General features: G+C 39.5%; 1 protein-coding gene across 1 annotated transcript; it reads left to right on the top strand.

Annotated features, from left to right (window-relative positions):
- The first annotated feature begins 9,112 nt into the window (after nucleotides 1-9,112).
- Nucleotides 9,113-12,273, top strand: LOC148115204 (transcription factor Jun-like). Its single transcript, XM_087886419.1, has one exon. The coding sequence runs from the start codon at nucleotides 9,732-9,734 to the stop codon at nucleotides 11,034-11,036; it is 1,305 nt and encodes a 434-aa protein (XP_087742545.1). The 5' UTR covers nucleotides 9,113-9,731; the 3' UTR covers nucleotides 11,037-12,273.
- Nucleotides 12,274-23,471: the final 11,198 nt, after the last annotated feature.

The following is a 23,471-nucleotide window of genomic DNA, read 5'->3' as shown; positions in this document are numbered from 1 at the left end:
TCCCTCCCTGACTCTTTTCTTTCTCTCTTTCTTTTCTTCCCCCCTCTTGTCCCTCCCTGCCTGCCTTTCTCTCACTCTTTCCCTCCCTCCCTCCTCTCTTTCCCTGCCTGCCTCTTTCTCTCTCGCTCACTTTCCCTCCCTTTTCTTTCTCTTTCTTTTCTCCCCCCTCTTGTCTTTCCCTGCCTGCCTCTTTTTCACTCTTTCCCTCCCTCCTTCCTCTCTTTCCCTGCCTACCTCTTTCTCTCTCTCTCTCCCTCTCTCTTGCTCCCTCCCTGACTCTTTTCTTTCCCTCTTTCTTTTCCTCCCTCCTCCCCCTCTCTGTCCCTCCCTGCCTGCCTTTCTCTTTCCCTCCCTCTTTCTCCCTGACTTTTCTCTCTCTTTTCCTCCTTCCTCCCCTCTCTTGTCCCTCCCTGCCTGCCTTTTTCTCTCCCTACCTCCTCTCTCTTTCCCTGCCTACCTCTTTCTTTCTTGCTCTGTCTCTCTTTTCCTCTCCCTCCCCCCCCCCAACAGGGGTCCCCAGACTGTGGACCGGCACCAGTCCACGGCATGCCAGAAACCAGGCCATGCAAACAAGTGAAACTCAATCCACGGGATGCAGGCAGCACACGAAACACGCCCCCTCTGGTCCGTGGAAAAACCTGTCTCCACGGAACTGGTCCCTGTGCCCAAAAGATTGGGGACCGCTGGCTTAAAATAATGTTGAGATGTAAAAGGCCTCTTGCAGTTTAGAGCTATGATTACTCTTCCCGCTATCAGGGATGCTTAATAGGGCTTTGGGTTTAGACAGTTTCCAGATTCTTGGCCTGTGTTGTTACAATAGGGTGTAGTCCTACCATAGTTAGGAGTTGGACGAAGTGTCTTCCAAATAACTTTCAACAAGTGATGTAGTAAAACTAAGAATGACAGGATAGGGCCAAGTTGCAAAAGTGGCAATTTGGTTAAATGCATTTAAAAATATACAGTCCAGTGGTTCACAGAAGTCCTCCATCCTTAACTCAGAAAATGAAAAAAAAAATGTACTCGCATAGAATGTGTTCTCCTCATTACTGGTCCATTTTGCTCTTGTGGCACCTGCCACAATTGCCTTCCTTAGTAACAAAAATGTTGGATTCTATTGTCATACGTTGAGGACGACTACCCATATTGATAGGATGTAAGAAACTTTATCAAATGAAATAAATCTGTTTAAAAGCATATTTTAAAATTATTTAATAAAAGCAAATTGTTTTTATGGCAATCAGTTCTTTTCAATATTTTCCCGACATTCCATCCAGTTAGACTTTAAATTTCTTAGCTGGAAAAGGTGCTTAGTTGTGACAGCAACACAAAAAGTTAATAATGGATAACACACACACACACACACACACCCAGAATAAGGAGAATTTGCACAAGCATATTCCCAGAAGAGCAGAGAAAACATCCATCCAAAAGGCAGAGCAGCAAAAATAAGGTGATCTGTCTAATAAGGTCTCCTTAAGGTTTATTTTTGCTTGTACTTCTATATTTCCGAAGTCAAAATAATATAAAGAAGCATCTGGGAAGAGACCAAGGCAGAAATAGCCCAGGGAGGAGAGACACAGATTTTGCCATAATTGTACAACCAACTAGATCCTGTAGGGTGGAAATTCAAAATGATTAGACATTGAGCAAATTACATCTTGTACTATAGAGAAGGCAGGGGAAGAGTAATTGAAATAAATATGGGAAATAAACCAACGCCCAGTTTAATATCCCTATTTTCTGACACTGCAATCAAGAAAAGGGGGGCTATTGTATCTAAAGGCACATGCCATTTCAGAATATTTTGGTATCAGCATTAATACACCTTATCTTACCCACTGTACTGAAAGGCTGGAGACTAACTGTTTGCAAAATAGGTAGGAGAGACTGCCAGGTATGAAATTGAACTCAGGAAGCAAAGACAGGGAAAGAAATGGCTATGGGGGAATGCATATGCCTCCCAGCAATGCCAGACACATCTCTCTTTGCAGTTATCACCTGTCCTTGCCTCCAGAGTAAGTGACAAACATTTTACACAGCATGAAGCTATAATGACTTTGTTGGCCGAAGAGGAAACAAAATTACTTTTATTCAGGCACAGTAAAAAATTACTTCAAGTAATTTTCACTTTTGGGTTGGCTATAAGATAACCCTACAGTCATGTGATCAATCAGTCATGTGAAGATTGCGACTGTTGAAGTATGAGAGTACAATGGTATAAATAGAAAGTTACAGATTGAAACTAGATTTAGGATGTCCCTGTGAAGTCAGAAAAGAAAAAAGGATGCTTTATTATTTGTAAATCTGCTTTAAATTTATACATTGATGGATATTTACATTGCTGATTCTCCTTTTTTCACCACTACAACTCTTATCAGTCATTAGCTATCCCTATTTATCCCCAAATCTGTTTCAGTTGTTTATATCTGGAACTGAGGGATGGACAATTTCAGATATAAAAAGGAAACACCATGCAATATTAATTGCATCCACACCTGCCTATAAATTTAAGGCATGGATAAGAACATAAGAGTAATGTGTTGATCAGATAAAGGCCCATATTGGTTCCACATTTTATTTCTCAGTGACCAACAAGTTTCCTCTGGGGTACTTTCAAACAAGAAAGAGTGTATTTCAAACTGGATGTAATGTTAAATCTTAAAACCTAATAGACTTTAATAAATCTGCCCACCACAAATTTGCCCAATCTATCTTATATTTAACCATCTTGTATTGCATTTTCCACTTTGGAATTATAGCACAATACTTGAGCAAGCTCTACATATGTTTCCCTCATATCTTCTTGTCTTAAAAACCTATTTGAACAATGCTATCAGATATGTAATTAGCAAAATAACAGTATATAAATAGTGCAATTTCACTTAGCAGATACAGCTTTGCATGGACATTTTCAGAGCATAGCAAGATAATACACGGCTCATGTACTATATAAAGAATGTTAGTGCCAATTTTCATTCTTCACTTGAAGCTATCATTTCCATTCAGTGACCATGCTAGACCATGGTTGGAGATGTAGTGTGGAGGAGATTAAGTTTGTAAAAGAAAAAAAGTTTATAAGTGACATAATTCTTTTCTGAGACTTGTCTCATTTAGACAAAAAATTAGCGCTACTTTTTTAAAATTTTCAAAAAACTTTATTAAAATTTAAAATATTAAAATACTAATACAAATACATCTGTAACAAAAATACATCCATGATGCTTGTACAATTCAACGTCATTCCAACAGTACACAAATCTTTACATTTGAAAATTTAAAAAAAAATTAGTGCTACTTATGTGGGATTTAATGCACATCTGCTGACTAGGACTGGATTTCTTCTGAAATAACAGGTTATTCTACATGTTCTGGTTGTTGTACTGTAAAGTAACCCCATTACCATTTGTCAAGCTGTGTCCTCACACTAGAGCTTCTCATCAAGTGCTTCTGAGACCAGCTGAAATGAGACTAAGGGTTCTGATGTCAAACTAGGGTTTTCCACCTTATGCCAGCAAAAGACATGCCATGTAGACATTCTAGTTACATATGGAAGAGCTTTACTAGATCAGCAATTCGCAGGAATCCAACTGGTCCATAGCAGGATCCTTTTTCCTTCCAGGTGCTGCACCTCTACAGCTATTTTCTGTAGAGGAATTGGTTACTTCACTGGAATGGGCTGTTTCTTCTAATGAGAATATTGACTTCATGGAAACTTGGTCACTGGTCTACCATGAGGTTAATATTCCCATTTGTAAGCAATAATAAAGAAGGCAAAATTTTGCCTACAAACTTTTCTTCATTAGGTTGATTAGTAAAGGAGCAGTAGAGTGTAGTGGTTGTACTGTGTGATTGCAAAACAGTTCTTTTTGGAGTATTCTGTGTTCCTATTCAAGAAAAAAAACAACAGAAGAGGGTTAGAGACTTCTCTTTGGATAATGGAAGAACATGGGGAATCATACCTAGAAAACCTCAATTCTTTGAGGGTAAATAACACCTGGAAAACCTCATTCATCTCTAATATTCATAGGAAGGAGAAAACACTATGGCTATTTAGATCTCATCTTCTGACCAAGACACTGACAGTAAGAACACCTTCATTCTTGACAGCCAGGAGAAATCTTCAGAAATTCAAATAACAAGAGTGCCTATCACTTCCATTGCAAGTTTTCTTTTCTGAGGGTTGGACATCACGGTGTTTTTTTTTTTTAATTCTATCACAAATGCTTAGCAATAAAAGTCTAGCAAAATAGGACAAAATAAAGTAAGCAATAAAAATGAATATAGAAATCTGCCTCACCACCCATTTTATAGACTGCAGTTCAGCATTCAATACCATCATTCCAGATATTCTTCTAACTAAACTAAATCAATTAGCTGTACCTGACAACACTTGTAAATGGATCATAAGCTTCCTAACAGACAGGAAGCAACAGGTGAAGCTAGGCAAAATCACATCAGATACCTGTACATTTAGCACAGGAACCCCCCAGGTCTATGTACTATCTCCACTTCTCTCTATACACCAATGACTGCATCTCAAAAGATCTCTCTCTTAAAAGTACTGAAGTTTGCAGATGATACAACAGTCTCATTCAAGACAACGATGAATCTGCATACAGACAGGAGGTTGAACAACTAGCCTTGTGGTGCAACCGGAACAATCTTGAACTAAACACACTCAAAACTGTGGTAGATTTTAGGAGAAACTCTCCTATACTACCACCTCTTACAATACTAGGCAACACAGTATCAACAGTAGAGACTTTCAAGTTTCTAGGTTCTATCATATCTCAAGACTTAAAATGGACACCTAACATCAAAAACGTCATCAAAAAAGCACAACAAAGAATGTTCTTTCTGCGCCAACTCAGAAAGCTCAAACTGCCCAAAGAGCTGCTGATTCAGTTCTACAGAGGAATTACTGAGTCTGTCATCTGCACCTCTATAACTGTCTGGTTTGGCTCTGCAACTAAACAAGACAGACACAGACTTCAACAGATAATTAGAACTTCAGAAAAAACAATTGCTACCAACCTGCCTTCCATTGAGGACCTGTATACAGCACGAATCAAAAAGAAGGCTGAGAAAATATCTACAGACCTCTCACATCTTGGACATAAATTGTTTCAACTTCTACCCTCAAAATGATGCTATAGGGGCACTGCACACCAGAACAACTAGACACAAGGACAGTTTTTTTCCCCGAATGCCATCACTCTGCTAAACAACTAATTCCCACAACGCTGTCAAACTATTTACTAAGACTGTATTACTATTATTCTTCTCATCCTTCCTATTACCGATCTCCTCCCACTTTATGACTATAACCATGTTGCTTTTATTTTTACGATTTGTATTGTTCTGTTTGTTTCCTAGTAAGATTTGATTGCTTATTAGTAACCTATGACTATCACCAAGGGTTGTATCTTATGATTACCTATCTCCTCCCACTCATGACTATAACGAGGTTGCTTATATTTTTATGATTTATGTTGTTCTGTTTGTTTCCTAGTATGATTTGATTGCTTATTAATAACCTATGACTATTACTAAGTGTTGTATCTTATGATTTTTGATGAATGTATTTTTTTCCTTTTTTTCCCCTTTTATGTACACTGAGAGCATATGCACACTTGGCCAATAAAGAATTCTATTCTATTCACAGGAGCAATCACAATAGTAGTTAAGTTTTCTTGTTGGTGGAAAACGTTAGGTAGGACAGTCTATTCCTTCATTTGAAAAAAGTGCAGACTACAAGAGTGAGCAGACTTGTCAATGCATAGCAAAGGCAAGTTGTGGAGCAGAGTTCTCTAAACTGGGATGTTTTCCTGTTGACTCGAAGATGGGAAGAAAGCAGATTGCTGAAGGTTTACTGTTTTGTAGTAAACATTCTCTCTGAATAGCCATATATTTAAAGAAAGCTATATGATCAGGTGTGCCTTTTGTTCAAGTTTATTGTTACAACTTCTTGGACAAAATAATCTTGCAATTGTTTTAAAGTCACCTAAGCAATTTTATTACTTGACATGTTTCAAAATTCTCTTTCATGAATGAAGTGCACAACAGTCTGTGGAGTAGTTCATTCAGAGTATACTCAGTGAAATAAATTGATTAAATCTATTACGTTGCACATTAGACTTTCCTCTCCCTGTAAGATTAACACAGGATTCTCCATCATCTTTGGGGAGTTTTGAAGATGTGAAATTACTTCTGCCATATTCCATTGATTGAAGCAACTCTTTCAGCTGAAGAGATGAATTGAATACCAACTCTCAAATTTGAATCAAACATGACAAATTTCTGACTTGCTATCATTCATGAAATTAGAATTCAAAGGCAAAAAGAGAAATCTCCCTATAAATTATAGGGCACAACACAGACTTTATTATGCCTCTGCTAATAACATTGTCTGAGAAATCTTCAATAACAAACCTTAATGTACAGAATGTGATGTCATTCATTCAAGACAGTAACCAAAAAAAAAATGTTTTGCAGATAAAGTCCACTTTTCATTTTAGGAGCTAATCAGAGTTAGAAGAGTGGGTGGCCAGTGTTGTAATGATGTAAGTGGAATGGGGCCACAAAGTTTGGGTTAGATTGGGACAGTCAACTGCGAAATTGTCCTCTCCCAAATCAACACATTTACCACTGAATTTCAGCAGTGTGATCTGGATGTTCTGACGGGCATAAAACAAAATACCTGTAGTCCTCAACTTATGACCACAACCGAGCCCAAAATTTCTGTTGCAAAGTAAGACAGTTGCTAATTGGGTTTTGTCCTATTTTATTATCTTTCTTGCCACAGTTGTTAATTAGTAACCCAGCTGTTAAGTGAATCTTAACAGCTCCCCCACTGATTTTGCTTGTCAGAAGGTTGCGAAAGGTGATCTTACGACCTCAGGACACTGCAACTATCATAAATACATGCTATTTTCCAAGCATCTGAATTTTGAGTGAAAGGCATTGATTTACAGTAAGTAGTTTTCCTTCCTCCAGGACTGGCTACGATTGGTGGGGAAGAAGGGTCCAGATCTAGACACCTGCATTGCAGGGTGGGCTTGACTCTCTCTCCCCACTCTTCAGTATTTAACATTGATGTGAAGGTGCTGAGTGAAATCATCAGTCTTCAGGCTTAATATCAGTATGCTGGTTTTCAGTTGTGGCTTTGCCGCAGCCTGCCCAAAAGTGATGCTCTCAGGGTTATTTCAAATGCCTGGAAGTTGTGGGGATCTGGATGGAGAAGAACCCATCCAGCTTAACCCTAGCAAGACTGAATGGCACTTTTTGTTTTTGTCTATCTTAAAAATCTTGTGGGATGTTTTTGGCTTAATGGCAGAAATGCCTCTTTATCAACATGTAAACATAACTTATGGCGGCCTCAGGCATGGTTTGAAATTAAGATAAAAGCAACAATGTGCAAGCAAAAAACAGAGTTGCCATATAATGTTTGTCTAATGCAGGGATGTCAAACTCAAGGCCAGAGGCCAGATCTGGCCCATGGGGTGCTTAGATCTGGTCCGTGGGGCCGTCCTGGAAACAGTGAACGACTGGCCCACAGTGCCTCTGCCAACAAAAAGCTCAGGAGAGCTGCGTGCGGCTCTCTCAAGCCCCGTTTTCGCTGGCAGAGGGTTGCAGGAGGCCATCACATCCAAAACGGAGCTTGGAAACTTGTTTTCGCTGGCAGAGTGCTCGGGTCACCACAAGCACCCCCGACACGAGTGATGTTGAGCTGGCCACGCCCACCCCAACCACGCCCACCCTGGCCCCCCAAGGTCAAATACAATCCTGATGCGGCCCTCAACGAAATAGAGTTTGATAACCCTGGTCTAGTGCTTATATGCACCTTGGGAAAAGCTCATTGGCAACACCTCCTTGCTGAACACAGGTAGTCCTTGACTTACAACAGTTCATTTAGTGACCATTCAAAATTATAACAGCCCTGAAAAAAGTGACACGACAATTTTTCACTTATGACTGTTGCAGCATCCCCATGGTCACATGGTTAAAATTCAGGTGCTTGGCCACTGGTTCATATTTTTGACTGTTGCAGTGTCACGGGGTCATGTGATCCTTCTTTGTGACCTTCTGACAAGCAAAGTCAATGGGGAAGCAGATTTACTTAATAACCATGTCACTAACTTTAACAACCTCACTGTGGCAAGGGTGGTAAAATGGGGCAAAAATCACTTAACAAATGTCTCTCTTAGCAACAGAAATCTTGGGTTCAATTGTGGTTGTAAGTCAAGTACTACCTGTATAAGTAGCCTAGTTTCTATTTCCCCCACTGCATTTCCTTTCTAGTGGCTCTGTATTTGTAAAGGGAAAGGTCCTTTTTTTTCAAAGAGGAAAAGCAATTTCTCGAAGTGAGGATGAAAGCAGGAAGGCCCTTAGGACGAAGATTAGGGTCACTCTGTTCTTTTTTTCAGGCTGGACTAAGCCATAGCAGCTTGGCCATGACGATCTACTACAGGTAGTCCTCGACTTATGACCACGATTGAGCTCAACATTTCTATTGTTGAGACGTGTGTTAAGTGAGTTTTGCCCCGTTTTATGACCTTTTTTGCTACAGTTGTTAAGTGAATCACTGCAGTGGATAAGTTAGTAACCTGGTTGTTAAGTGAATCTGGCTTCCCCATTCACTTTGCTTGTCAGGTCGCAAACATGGCCTTGGGACACTGTGATGCAGTGGTGGGTTTCCCCCGGTTCGCGCTGGTTCTACAGAATCAGTAGTAAAACCGGTGGGAGGCTCTGCCCACCGACTCCAATGTCATCAAAATGAGCTTGCGCAGAAGAGCGCACGCGTGCACGACCCCGTTGCGAACCGGTAGTAAAGGTATGTAGAACCCACCCCTGCTGTGATGGTCATAAATACAAATCAGTTGCCAAACATCTGAATTTTGATCTCATGATCATGGGGATGCTGCAATGGTCATAACGGTGAAAAAGTCACATTTTTCACTTCCCTTTGAACAGTCACTAAACAAACTGTTGTAAGTCGAGGACTACCTGTAGTTGCCCGCAATTTCACTTCGCCCATTTATCGGCTCGTCCATCAGACTGCCGCTGTGTGAGAAAGTTTGGGGGTGGGGGGAGCGAGGGGGAGGAAACAGGCACCTTTCTGCTCCTGGTTTTGAGGCGAATTCGGTAGCCCGCGCGAAATAGCCGGAACCCAAGGCGTCCCCCGCCGCAGTGCAACGTCGGAGAGCAATAAAAAGTTTCGCGGCGAGATTTCGCTTTGATTTCTCTTATCCGCCTTCGGGCTGATCTCAACGCGAAGCCCCGTTTTATTCGGGAAGAAGGGAGAGAGGAGAGCAAGGGAGGAAGACGGAACCAGGCGACGCGGCTCCGTCGCTCCGCCCTCCGCTGCCGAGCCGAGAGGGCCGCGTGTGGCCGCCGCAGCCACAGCCAAGAAAGGCGGAGTAGCGGGAGCTGCTACTAGGGCGAGGCATTTTGACATCAGTTCCTCTGGCTGCAAGGGGGGGGAAAAAAAAGAGTTTTCTCCCCCTTTAAAAGCCGCAAGTCGAAAGCGCCGAGCCCCGGGCGGGCTGCCTCAGGGGCGGAAGATGGAGAGCCGGCGCCAGGCGTGAAAAACTCGCTGCAGCCTTTCGCCGCGCTGGGAAGCGGAGCTCGCGGCCGGGACCTCATCGTTTCCTCTTTCTGGAAGCCAGACAGAGCTGGGGACTGGCGGCGGCGGCCGTGGCCACTCCAAACCCGCCGCCGTCCCGCCCAGCATGAGCAGCGTCGGCGGGCGCACGGGCGCCCGCGTGGCTGTGAAGATGGAGGTGGCACCTTACTACGGCGAAGAAGGTTTGGAGCTGCTCCCGGACTTCGTGCAGCTGCCGGGCTTCGGTGGCGGGCCCGTGCCCGGAGGACCGACGGGACTTGAACCGCCTGAGGAAAGCGGGGTGGTTCAACAACGCAAGTTGCTTCTCGTAGGGAAGCCGCCGCCGCCGCCTCCTCCTCCTCCTCCTCCTCGGGATTTGGGGGCGGCCTCCTCGGGTAATGCCACCTTGCCCCCGGCCGGGCCGTTCTTGCGCCCCCGCGGCGGCACCAGCAGCGCCGTGCACCGCCTCATTCAGGAGACCACCGTCGGCGCCGGCCCTGAGGTGGGCCCAGCCGTTTTGCAGCCTTTGCTGAAGCTGCCGGCGGCCGCCGACTTGGAACAATTGCTGATCCAAGCGGGGAGCCCGGGCCTCGCCGGCCCCTCCAGCCCCACCGGCGGAGGGGCCTCGGTGGCGACGGCCGGCGGGGCGCCTTTCTTGTACCGCTCTCCGCAATCCTCGGCTCCGCCGCAGGCGGTGACGCAGGAACAGGAGGGCTTCGCCGACGGCTTCGTGAAAGCTCTGGCCGATTTGCACAAACAGAACCAGTTGCTCGGAGTGTCCCCGGCGCCTCTCTCGCCTACCCAGCACCCGGGAGGGCCCTGCTGCCCGACGTCCAGGCAGGATCCCCCCGCCGTCTACACCACCTTAGGCAACTTCAACCCGGCCAGCCCATCGGCCGGCGGCGCTTTTTTCAATCCCCAGACTGTGGCTCGTTTGCCCGCGCCCGGCTCGACCGGCAGGGCTTTGGAAGAGCCGCAGACTGTGCCGGAAGCGCCTGTAATAGTGTCAGCTCCGCCGCCGCCGCCGCCGCCGCTGCCTCTTTCGGGGCTTTCGTCCGGGGAGTCTCCTCCGCCGCCTTCCTCCTTATCCCCGCTGGACGCAGAGAGCCAAGAGCGCCTGAAAGCCGAGCGCAAAAGACTGCGCAACCGGATCGCGGCTTCCAAGTGCCGCCGGCGCAAGCTGGAGCGCATCGCCCGCTTGGAGGAGAAAGTCAAAGCGCTCAAAGGCCAAAACGCCGAGTTGGCCGCCACCGCCAGTCTCCTCCGCGCCCAGGTCACCCAGCTGCAAGGTCGAGTCCGGAGCCACCTCTCCAGTGGCTGTCACATCAACGCCAATGCCGCCGCAGCAGCAGCCCCCGCGCAGACCTTGGCAGTGGGTGGTCAGCCCCCCGGCAGGGAGGCACCCACAGAGCCGGAGACCAGTGCTTGCTGAAAGCGTGTGATCCCTCCCCGAACAAGGAGAGACCCAGCCTGTGCCCAACTTTGCCATGCATGCATGGCAGAAAGGGGATTAAACCTTGATCATCATGGTCTTGGGAAGGGCCATGGAAGCCCTGCCTTCCGTTTTCACATCCTTTGGCTTCTGCAGAGTTCCTCATTCATCTGAAAAGCTGAAGTAGACAAGGAAAGGTTCCGCTTCTGCGAGACCATGCAGGTATCTTAACCAGTTTCTAATAGAAGTCGGAAGAGCCAGAGAAGAACTTGGTGTAATGGCAGAGAGAGAAATATGCCACAAAGAATATCCCATGGAGCAGTGTAGGACTTCACAGTGTTAGCCTTTCTAGAAACAACTTCTTAAAAGTAACAACTGTCATCCTTAACTAAAGATTGGCAGTTTCAAGCATCTCCAGCAACTAGGAGGTTTCCTGCCAGCCACCTAAGTAATGAAAGTAATACTGAAATTGGTAATAACCAGCTGGAAGTAATGCTGTTGTGTTCTTTCCAAGAGCACCAAACAGAACCCTTCAGAGGGAAAGAGGAAAATGTCAAGCTTCTCCAGTTGAAGCCCCTCTGACCACCTTCAGCCTGTGAAGAAGTCTGGGGCTGGGTTCTTTCTTGGTCTTCTGAAAGCTCCAGCTTATTTTTCTAGCTTTCTTGCCCTGCTTAAAATGAAGAACCAGAGCTTTGCTGACTAGATGTAAAAATATGTCTTGTTGCTGGAAATCCAAAAGTCTCTTCAAAGATCATGCCTGTGGACAAAAGTTATCTTTGTGGAAGACTTTTATATGTTCTAAAGATTCTTAAATTTTATTTTTATTCTGTGGTTGAAGGTCACTGAGTGTAACATGTATTAGCATTTCTGCAAAAAGAAAGAAAAAAGTTACCAGGGATGGTTAAAGACACTCCAGTATGTTTTGCTGAAGGTGTATTTACAGCTTTCTAATGAACAGTGTGGATTTTCTAAGATGGGATATTAAGGGAATAGTAATATGTTTGTATACCATGGATATTGCTAGTTATTTCAGTAGATAAATCATATTTTTAAGAGAGAGCAGCTCTAGAATTTGGCAGTGGATAGAGTTGTGAAATGTTTTTCAACATTTAGAAGATTTGTGCAAAGTTAAGTGAATTTTGTGTACAGACTTATTTGTTATTTTCTTGCTGTAGAGGTTCTCTAGATTTGCTAAACGCTTGAGAGACACTAAATTTATATGTTTAGGAAGTACTGTGGAGTATGTGGCTGGACAATTTTTCTTGATGAACAGAAGAAAGCAGTCACATAATTTGTCGCTATGAAAATGTTGACATTCAAGCTAATTTCACATTTTTGATCCTGGAGATTTAGCCTACTATGCCACATAAAATATTTATTTAAAAAGCAGATTTTAAGAAAATGTTTTTCACCCTTAGATCTATGAGCTCTATATTATTTCTTGTGCCAGCACAAAGTTGGGGTATGGGTGCACTTATTTATTAAAACCATAGGATATCTGTTTATTTTTATAACATGCAAGGGGATAAAAGAAATCGTTTTGAAGAAAAATATCAAATGTTTTCTTTTTTACAGTAAACATTCCAGCTGTACTTGTTCTCGGTATGATCACAACTATAGAGCTATACAGAGAAAAAAATTGGATTTTTTAAAAAAAAGATAAATCAGTTAATTCAACTATGTTTTGAATAATTCATGGAAAAAAATTAATAGAAATGTAGATAGTCATATATTTTTAGAAGAACTATGTATAAGCTATTTTACTTTATCCAAAATGTAAAAAATGTTGTTCTCAGGATGGGAGGTGGAAAGTAAATTTATAAGCTGAGTTTGAAAGGTTTATTGAGTTTTATTTTAAAATGGGATCAGAAATAAGCATTGTTTCTTGCTTGTTTTTTTAAGGGTTTTGATGGTTTTATTAGTATTTTGTCAATTTTATTAGTAACTCTGCCAAACTGTTTATCATAGATGACAGCCCTATCTACCAAAATATTTCATTGTATAAGTTCAGAGAATAGTTTTTACCCTTCTCCAAATGCAGTTTTTTTATGTCCTGTGATTTTATTTTCTGTTTCAGCTATAACTTTCCATGCAGTAAAAACCCTTGCCTAGATATTTACCTGGAAATAGTGTCAAAAAGATAGTAGGGCACAGTTGATTTTTCTTTCATGCAGCAGTATTGACATAACCTGCTTGATTGACAGGTTGATATTTATCCTAGGCTTAGATGGATACCTATGAGGGAGTCAGATTTTCAGAAAAAAATAGCAATTAAGAGCTTTTGACTTGGAATCCTATCACTGCAAGTGTGAAATAATCTATCTTGGCATTTTAGGAGTAGAGTGAAAACTAGTGATGGAAACCTACATTACTTTGATTAAACCATCTTGTACTGATTGACAAAGATACTTTAATAATATATTCTTTAACTTTTCCCCGTGTGATCATTTTTTTCTTGTTTGGAATGCAAATCTATACTAGTATTTTCACAGTCATCAGTATGAATAATTTTCTTTCCAATTTTGTTAACAGTTCAAAATCAGATCTTTTCAAATGTTCTCTAGAAGTTGTAATACTGAAATAGAAGAATTTCTCAGGTAAGTTCTGTACTGAAATATTGCATTTTGGAAAAGGAGCTTAGAGAAATCATTATTCCTACTTCAAAAACAGCATCCTATTTCTTAATTTCTTCAAAAAAAGACGGATCATAACTGAAGCTGCTTTGATCTTGGCACTCAGATCATTTATTGTCTTGTTAATGTTGTATGTATGTTGTAACAGTTTTTGCCAAAAACATGGTGTGCTTGAAATATTTGCAGTATTCTAAATTGTTTGCCTTTTTCTAGCCTATTTGGCAAATATTGCCAATGTATGCAGTTTTTGAAGCTTTTTTCTGTGAGAATTTCTCTGAATACAATGTATTTTGGACACAATTTCCGGATGTCATATTTTTAATATTGTATTTTTTTTTTCATGTACTAACCAATCTACCAGTGTCTTTGAAATCCTGTTTACATGCTGCATCATTTGTTGGTTGACTATCCATTATTGCTGATGAACTGGGAACATACTTATTCCCAAGGGAAGAAATTTCATCCTTATGCAAATGTCACCCTTATGTTTGCCTCATCTGTTCTGATTAATGTGGTTGTTGTTGTTGTTGTTGTTTTGCATGTGCCTCTGAACTACTATTAGAGATTTGTTTTTATACACTTTGTCTCTTGCACTTTAAGTAATTATAAAAGCAACCCATTTCCCCAAATTCTAGATTAAATAGTACTCACCTGTCTTAAGAATTCATTAGACAAATATCCCATTCTAATATTGTTGATGGTTCAGATGATATCCATTGTTGAAACTGACGTAAAATCTCATTACAAGGAAAAAAAATGCCTTCGGGGATTTGAAATCTTATCCTTGAGTTTTAACAAGAAGAGTTGTTTGGCAGCTGGTTTTCTTTGTGCACTTCCCCAGTTCATGTGAACACTCAGGTGATTGTGTGGCTAAAAAGGCTGACTAATTTTGTTGCTAACTTGGTGAGGGATGATGTATCACGACTCTTTTCCAACGGTTCTTTTTTAACTTACCAATGGAATCATTTTGGGTTCTATTTTGGAATGCTTGTCATTGATAGAAATGTACATTCGGGTGTGGACTTACACTGAAAACACCACTCATTATTATAGGTTTTGTAGGGATTGATGTAAAACACTGCATGTTTTCACAGCAGGATTTTTATTCATTGTAAGAAAATCGTTGTTGGCTTTATGAGAACTCCACTGTTAGCCTGAAAATTTTGACTGAATGATTTTTTTTTCCCATTAGAAATGTTAGTGGGCCATTGGCTTTAATTATGAAAGTGTATTTTTTCCTGGAGGTTGTAGAACGTTTATTAGTATTAAATGTATTAGTATTAAAAGACATTAGGGCAAGTGTCAAGCAAATTCATATATGTTTAAACCCCATGATTTTAGTCAAAGGATCTTTTTAAATTTGCCATGGAAATCACTGCAATATAAAAGTGCTTAAAATTTGCTGGAGCATTGCTTAGCTTTTTATATTGCTGCCAGAAAGTATTTTAATAATATGTATCTGGAACAGAAGGATGTAAAAAAATCAAACATAGTCCTGGTGCATATTACTGTAATTTCTTATTTTCTGTTGCAAAGCTGAATCTGTTTGAGTATGACAATATTTCTATTGCTCAATAAACTTCAAAGTGATTTTCTGCTGTGTTAATTGTTGTCAGTATTTCCCCACTGTTGAGCAGTTGTACTGTAAATAAACACCTGCTCCTTTGATCAGAGGTATTTAACTTGATAACTAGCTGTAATTTTTGCAGTCAGACATTCAGATGCAATCATATAATTTTTGTCTCTTGCATTTTTAAGTGTATTGTTTTTTTAAAAAAATAGTATAATTTTAGGTTTAAGACTGTTTCTATGCATGATCAGTTCTAAAAATGCTTATTTAGTAATTCTGTGGAGGGCAGAATTAGTTTTGTAGATATGAAAGATTTGGGGCAAGGGAAGTTTATATAATAGTTAATCAACCTGTCTTATGCATGATGTCTTCAGGCAATTTGTTCAGATGAGCTTGAGTTATATTTTCCTTTTTGGAAGCAATACTCAAGTTGTCTAAGAATCTGCTAGGTGGGGTGTGAGTAATCCCTCTTAGATAATGCATAGTTTTAACCTTTTGTGTAGTTTGAAACATTAACTGGAAACTTACATGATAGATGCCTGTTATATTAGATAATGCAGTTATTATATGGACAATATTTAAAATGTCTCCATCAGGAGTATGTCTACTGAGATTGGAGTAGTAGAAATTTGTAGTACCCTCGTAACCTTTTTTATTGATGCTAATTCAGTATGGCTTCCAGAGGGTTCCTGATTTAATAATGAATTCCTGGATTATCTCATGATACCTTTACTGCTTTGAAACAAATCAAAGCCAATGGTTTAAAATAAAAAGCAGATACCTATGTTTCTCTAAGAAAAGCATAAATCTGATATTTTAAACCTTTTTCTTCCAAACATAGCATTTCCATATAACATTCAGGAAGATGGTATGCATAGGATTACACCTTTTAAAGGTCTCCAGCTCCATGATTCCCATTTTTGACTTACTAGTCTTCACTGATTGATTAGTACACATTATTATGTCACAGAGTCCCATACAGGAAAGAATTCTGAAACTCCTTGGGTGAAGTAATATGTCATTAAAAAAACCCATAGTTGACCAGTCTCAAGAAGAGACCTACTTATTAACCTATAACGCGCATGTCTCTTTCTGAAATTTGATACAAATGAGCTGTTTTTCTTGCTTAGGAGCAAGAAAAGTCATGTTTTTAGAAGAATAAGGTAATCCAACCATCTGAGAAGTGAAAAAGTATGTGCATATATGTGTTTAAGAATACACATCATGAGTTGAATTTGGAGTTAATTATACTTCATGCTCAGACCTATGAAGTCAGTGGGATTTTAGGTAGTTTAGTAGTAAGTGCGGTTAAATATTTATCCAGCATAGACATTAACATTTAATCTCGCAAAGCTACCTTTTTATATTAGAGACATATATAATTGATTTATTTTTATAATGAAGACATACCTTGAATTGGGACTGACTTCCAATTCAGTCTCAATTCAGACTTAGCTATGATCAAAGTAATTCCCCGAGGTAGAAAGAGTTTTGACAAGATTGGGATTCTCTGTTCAGTCTTTTTGGGGTTCTGCTTAAAAATAACTTAATAGTTTTGACTTTTGGATGGTTTTCTAGAAGCAGAATTTTCTGTAATCTAGTTTTGAATATCTAGAATTAGATTAATGGAGGTAGATTGAACTCAAAGCTGGTTCACACAAGTAGAATGTAATGGGGTCAAAGAAGAAAAAAACAGGATGTGTGTCTATATGAAATTAAACCCATCACCAATCACCTTAAGCAATTTTGTAGTTGCTTAAAATTTGGAGTGGGGTTTTGATTTCATTCTGAAAATAAATACCAGCATCCCAATACCAGCATCCCTTGTTTTCTTATTGAATTCTACCCCTCTCAGATACGACAGTACTGCCTATGGCCTCACAGTCTATCTGAAGCCACCATAATTACAAATATATTCAAATGAAGTATTTGAAATAGTACCAAATAATGCCATTTTAAATGATAAGAAATCATAGGAAAGGAGCATTCCTGTGCCTTTAAAACAAGCATGCAAGTTAAGCCTTTCATATCTTGCTAGTGTACCACTTAGTTTCAGAGCTAAGAATGATACAGGGTTTGTTGTTGTACAGTTTTTGAAATATTATCTGAAGGCAGAAAGTTGTGCCATGATCGTACTGCAGACAACAGACCAAAAACACTAACTGCAGGATATGATCATATGGTGAAGGAGGTAAATGGACTTGTCTGATTCTGTTGTCTCTTAATTGCTTAGCAGTTAACATTTGTGATATGGTGGCAGCTAAGCATTGTAAAAAAAAAAACCATGGCCTTATTAAAGAAATGGTTAAGGGAGATGGTCCTTTCAGAGACAGTTGCAAGACTGAGAATCAAAATAAATGGATCCCCTTAGCAAGAGGATATAAAGCTTGAAGGGAAATTGATCTCTCCAGACTTCTGTATTGGAACCACTGGTTCTTAATTTCATAAATGATCTGAAGTTAGAGATGACAGTGAATGCTGAGGATACCAAAATCTTTAGTGTTTTGCTCAAACAAACAGTACAAAAAAAAAACAAAAACCCCGAAAAAGCAAAGCATTCCAAAAAGCTTTTTCCAAATGGGCACTGAAATAGCACATTCCATTAAATGTAGGCAACTTTACAGCAATGCACACGTACACGCACGCACACACACACACATACATTCCAACTGCACATACATTTGAGCTGATGACTAATAAGGAAAGATATCTTAGGGTTGTGATAGCTCACTGAAAATCTTGGCAGTTTGCAGTTTTCATCAAAAGAGCCAATTCTGTGTTGGTGGTGGAAATAAGAAAATCATATATAAAACTGCCAGTGTCATAATGCCTTTTACAAATTTTATGGTGTAACCACTGGGCACAGTTCTGGATAATACACTGGAAATAATTTTTGGCTCCTTCTCTGAAATAATTTACCACTATTTCAGAATTAGCTATTTTTTTAAATAACTTTTTTTCTTTAATCTGGCATTCTTCTGTTCTTGCTCCGCTTTTGTTTCCTACAGTAGCCTGACAGATGAATTAAAGAGATATATTGAATATATATTCTACAGGTGTATTTTGTACTGTCAGAAGCGTGTTGGCTTTATTTGACAAATATCATACTGTATTGCTTATTATATATGTATATTGTACTTCTAGATGGCATTCGGATGTGTCAAGTTTTTGAGATGTAGAGAGGGAAGATGCATTTATGAAGGCTGATGTTCTGGGAACATGTTCAGAACCAAACTAGAAAGCGGTTCCAGTTACTGCTTTGCAACGAGAGTCTTCAGATCTAAGGCTCAAGGACTGGTATATGGCCAATAGTTGCAAACAAAATCTCCGGTTTAGTAGAAGAAACGGGTGGGAGTTGCAGAACAGTACTTAATACAGAATACAGTATACAGTACTTGTCTGTAGAGAAGTACGCTTTATTTAATTCATAGTGACTTTCTTCAAGTAAGTGCACTGGATTGTGAACTCACATGTTAATAGTGAAGTCCTCATTCACAATTTCCAGCTTTGGTTTGCTTTTATGGAATTGAAACATTTGCATGGAATGAAACATAAAATACAGGACAGTAAAAATGCATTCAGGTCATGTATTTTTTTTCATAACGTTCATAATGTGTAGAACTAAAAGGTGTTTAATTATTATTGACACATCTTTTTAAAGTAACACATAATTCTACTTGATTAAGTGTGTATCTTGCTTTAGTGTAGTGAGTGATTGAGGAAATAAAAGTGCTACACCTTTTCATTGACTGGTGATTTAAATCCATGTTTACAAGAATACTCCAAATTTATACTGCCAAGGAGCAGTTAGCTTTTGTTTCCTTATGAACTGAGTTTGTGGATGTTTTTATTCAGTGCAGCAGTTGGAAATCTTGCAATGCTAATTTCAAACCTGCTGTTGTTGCAAATAGTGGATCTTTTGTCTGTGACTCCACGGGAACAGGATTAGATCTTCAAATCTTTGTGTTAAGCATTTACGACTAAAAGGCGACTTGCCTTGTATGTCTAACCAATAGGGCATCTCTGCCTGTAGGGACTAATGTGGACATTCTCTGGTTTTTATCACTTTCTAACCAGAATAATTAATGGAGACTGAAATGAAAAAGTGGGAGATAATGAGCGTTCTGGAATGTATAACATTCTTGTGCTGACATTGTTTACATAAAAAAAAGATTACATTTATGAGTTTGTAATCTCTAATGTGCAATTTTGTATATGTTGTGTTAAAACTATGTTTATAAGATACTGTATGTAAAAAATACTTGACGGAGTATTTGATATAAACATCAGAACATTAAAATGTCTTTATATTCATACTAATTTTGTATGTGTTCTTCTTTTTATCTTCCCAAAATGGAAGCACCAAAATTAGCACTAGCTGAAAATCACTGCCTTTAGTCCTATGGAGATCCTGGGAAAGAAGGGCTTTGGAACACATAGGAGTGTGTATGAAACCCTGTTCATTGGCTAATTAAAGCAGCTGCCTCTTTCTTCAATCTCACTTGGGTATTTCCAAGCTGGCCCCACTCTCTGCCTGCTGGTAGGGAGGAGAGAAATTAGAGTGGCTGTGAACAGATATGCATGCATTCATAGCTGCACATGTTGGGAAAAAGTTGCCTTAATGAGCCAAAGACAAATGTGTTTTATATATTCCTACATATTACAGAAAACTCCCATTAAAGGGTTTGCAGAAATCTAACTGCCAAGGTAAAATGTAAATATACACTGGAAAAGATATGTTGCCAATTTAGAGATCAGCATCATTCTAAGCATGTGAGTTTGACTAACTTTAAAGAGAGAATTATAGATACTATGTACCTTTCTGAAATGAAAATACATAAATATCTCTATAGGTATTTTTGTGATCAGATGCCTACTCATAAAATAAATATTTTGAAAAAATATATGAACATTGAAACAAACTAGCTTGAAATTTACATATAAATCCATATGAATAGTAATTACTATTAATCGCTGCTTCCCGTGTTAAAAAATGACGTATGTATTTGTTAGGTTTGTGCTCTAGCGTACATGATTGATCCATCCAACCAGTGCCAGGCCTCCTTCAGTGTTCAGCCATGTAACCTGCTCTCTTGACTTAATTTCTTGTGTATATTTAGATCTTATTTTCACCCAAGGATACCACTCTGTGCTAAAGGGTCTCTATATACACATACACTTAAACATACACATTGAGAGAGACAGACAGGCAAAAACAGATTGGGAAGTTTTGAGTTTGGTTCTTCTGTTTAGTACAAGCAGGGAAACAACCTGTATATTCCAAGTGATGTAGAAGTTTCAGTGGGGAAAAAAAGGAATTTAATAGCCATCTGATTGTAATTCTTTATGTTATTGATCCCCAAATTTTTCTAATTTCTGGCTAGATGACTCTGAATCTGAATCCTAACTAGAGTTTTTAGTTTTTTATTTCATCCGTATTATTTTTATAAATAACTCAAGGTGGAAAACATATCTAATACTTCTTCCTCCCCTTATGGTCCCCATAACAGCAGTGTTGTGAGATGAGATGTATTGAGAGACAGTGACTTGTCCAAAGCCACCCAGCTAGTTTTCATACTTAAGGCAGGACTAGAACTCATAATTTCTTGGTTTCTAGGCTGGTGATGCCTTCACCATTAGACCAACTGGCTCTATTGCTTTAAAACAACTTTGATCTAGTGAATATGGAATGCTAACCATTTCTAGTGCATAGTTAAAATTATTAAATCATGAAGTGCATAACATTCCTGTAATATAGGTCTAATAGTTTTTTTTAGGCAGTGCTGAAAAATTGAATTAAATGCTTCATATTCTTGATTCAAGGACTAAAAATACTCAACTATTAGAGAGGAAGGAAAGTTAATTATGCTCATGAAATTGCTGCTGACTATTAGATTGAGGAAAAGAAGGCATAAGTCAGGAGACAGGGTACCTGTATATGCAAACTGATACAAAAATCACAAAAGATCCCTTGGATAATCTTATCAAAGACTTAAGAGCAAAATACACATTTGAAAAATAAACCCAATATATAATACAAGTTATTTTCTGATGTGCTGCACTATTTGTAGGTCATTTGAGAAGTGCTATATCCATTACAAGCTGCAATGTTGTCAACATCTGGCACCTGTACTATGAAATACTCTTCATTAGTTTTATTATTGTTTGTAAGCCATTCCGGGTTACAATACATAAGATGGGTGGCTGTATAAATCTTCAAAATAAATAAATACATCCAACTTAATTATGAAAAATTGGATCGCATGCACAATGCCATCATTTAGACCACTGTAGAGAAAGGACCATAGCAGAATATATGCTTAGGATAATTGCGTCATTTTGCTATTCCATAGTAAATTTGGCCTTGACATATTCTCTTAGAAAATTCCAAGAACATTCTGGAATCCTTCAGTTCTTGTATGTTACCAAGCATGGAGCATGCTAATCAATTCACATCCCTATAGGCAGGAGAGAGATCGCCAGTCCATTTATCACCAAAAGTGGCTAGATAAACTATGACAATAGGATGGTAAAGAAGGAGAATTCTACTTTGAGATATCTTATTCACACACTTACTGAAGCACAAATTAATTGTACTCTACATTCCATGCACAGAGTTGGAAATATTGTATATAGAGATAGCATGTATAGTTGTTATGTAAACCATAAAGTCCTGAACCAGCACTGCCAAAGCATGGAAGATGAAGCTCCAAAGCACCATATTTGGTTCTCCAACACACTGTTGCTTTTGCCAGTTTAGATAAGACATGGTCCATGGGATAGGTAGAACACAATAGCAAACTCAATGTATCTCTTTGGTCAGGTGCAAACAAATGCAAATCCAGATTAGATGGGTTTATGGGGGGGGGGAACAAAGGAGTTTTTATTGATCACAACCACAATGTATGAATCCTCCCTAATTCTCTAATCCACATTGGTGTACTACCAAATACATAGACAGGTAGAGCTGGATCAAACTCATCAGCCTAGTTTTCCTTAATGTATAATTAAATCATAGATGACTGATGCTTTAATCTGAACTGATGTTGACACTCATCAACAGTGCCACTAGGCTACAGGCTGTCCCATTTCTGTACATATCCAGTCCAATGTGTAATCCATCTCTTTTCTTTCCTGTTGCCATTTGAAGTATAGTGTCTATTTCCCATGCTATATCCCAGATTCACTACTGAGAGCAAAATCTAAAACTGCAAAAATACATTCACTCAATTCACAGGCAAAGGACTCTGTCTCTTAACTCATCTGATCTAATTTGCAAGATCATACTCAAAAGCTCGCCTTCTCATCCCACTCATCTGTTCTAGGATTTTCCAGGTGCTCAGGCTATTAGTAGAGAAATCTTATTTGCAAACCTGGATCTTCTTTTCAATTGGGAAAGAAGAGAAGTGACTGCTAATATAGCCAGTATCGTCCTGCATTTTTCAGGGTCTTCACAAGTACCTTGGGGGAGAAGGGGCGGGTTTCAAGGCAACAGCCCTATTTCATTGTTCAAGCTCCATAGCCAAATATATTACCTTGGATTGATATTAGATATATCTTGTAAAATGGGACCAAGAATACCACTGTGATATGTTCAGATCTCAAACATCTATAAAAGATAAACACGATGAGCCTGTGCAATTGTGCAGTAAATATAGGGCTGTCCTTTTGCTCTGCAAATTTAGCAGTTGTAGTGAGGGAGCAGCAGGAAACTACAGTCTTGGTATGATTCTAACCTAAAAGAATTAAGTATTATAAAGCACACATACAAACAAGTTTTGTGTTGCAAAGTACTTAAGTTTCTATTTAAGCACCTTATGATATTGATGGGCTAAGCACAAAGTGCTGGATTAAGAGCCTGGGGAAACAGGAGTGAGGTAGCGTCTCAGACAGCAGAACAAATATTTATCCACAAAGTATTTTGGCACATAATTGAAGGGTGGCTCATGCAGGCTGAAGCTGTAGAGTGTGTATGAAAGACAAGGTTCTGCTTCTTGTGGAAGTAATGAGAATTAAGCCAGCCTCGAAGTCATTTGCAAATATGGTACATTCAAAGATATAGAAGATTTGAGTTACATAACCATCATCATAGGCAATCCTCGACTTACAACTGCAATCAGAACCAGAATTTTTTATTGCTAAATAAATCAATTACGCCCAATTTTATGACCGTTTTTTGCAATGGTTGCTTGAGCAAATCACTGCAGTTATTAAGTGAATCATGTGGTCTTT

Source organism: Pantherophis guttatus, chromosome 2 (assembly GCF_059756535.1).
Source record: "Pantherophis guttatus breed Tessera chromosome 2, ASM5975653v1, whole genome shotgun sequence".
Taxonomy (NCBI): domain Eukaryota; kingdom Metazoa; phylum Chordata; class Lepidosauria; order Squamata; family Colubridae; genus Pantherophis; species Pantherophis guttatus.
Note: the sequence above shows the minus strand (reverse complement) of the source record. Positions and strands in the feature narration are given on the sequence as shown.

Bases quoted from the DNA above. Each gene is read 5' to 3' on its own strand.
- LOC148115204 (XM_087886419.1), top strand. From the start codon at position 9,732: ATGAGCAGCGTCGGCGGGCGCACGGGCGCCCGCGTGGCTGTGAAGATG.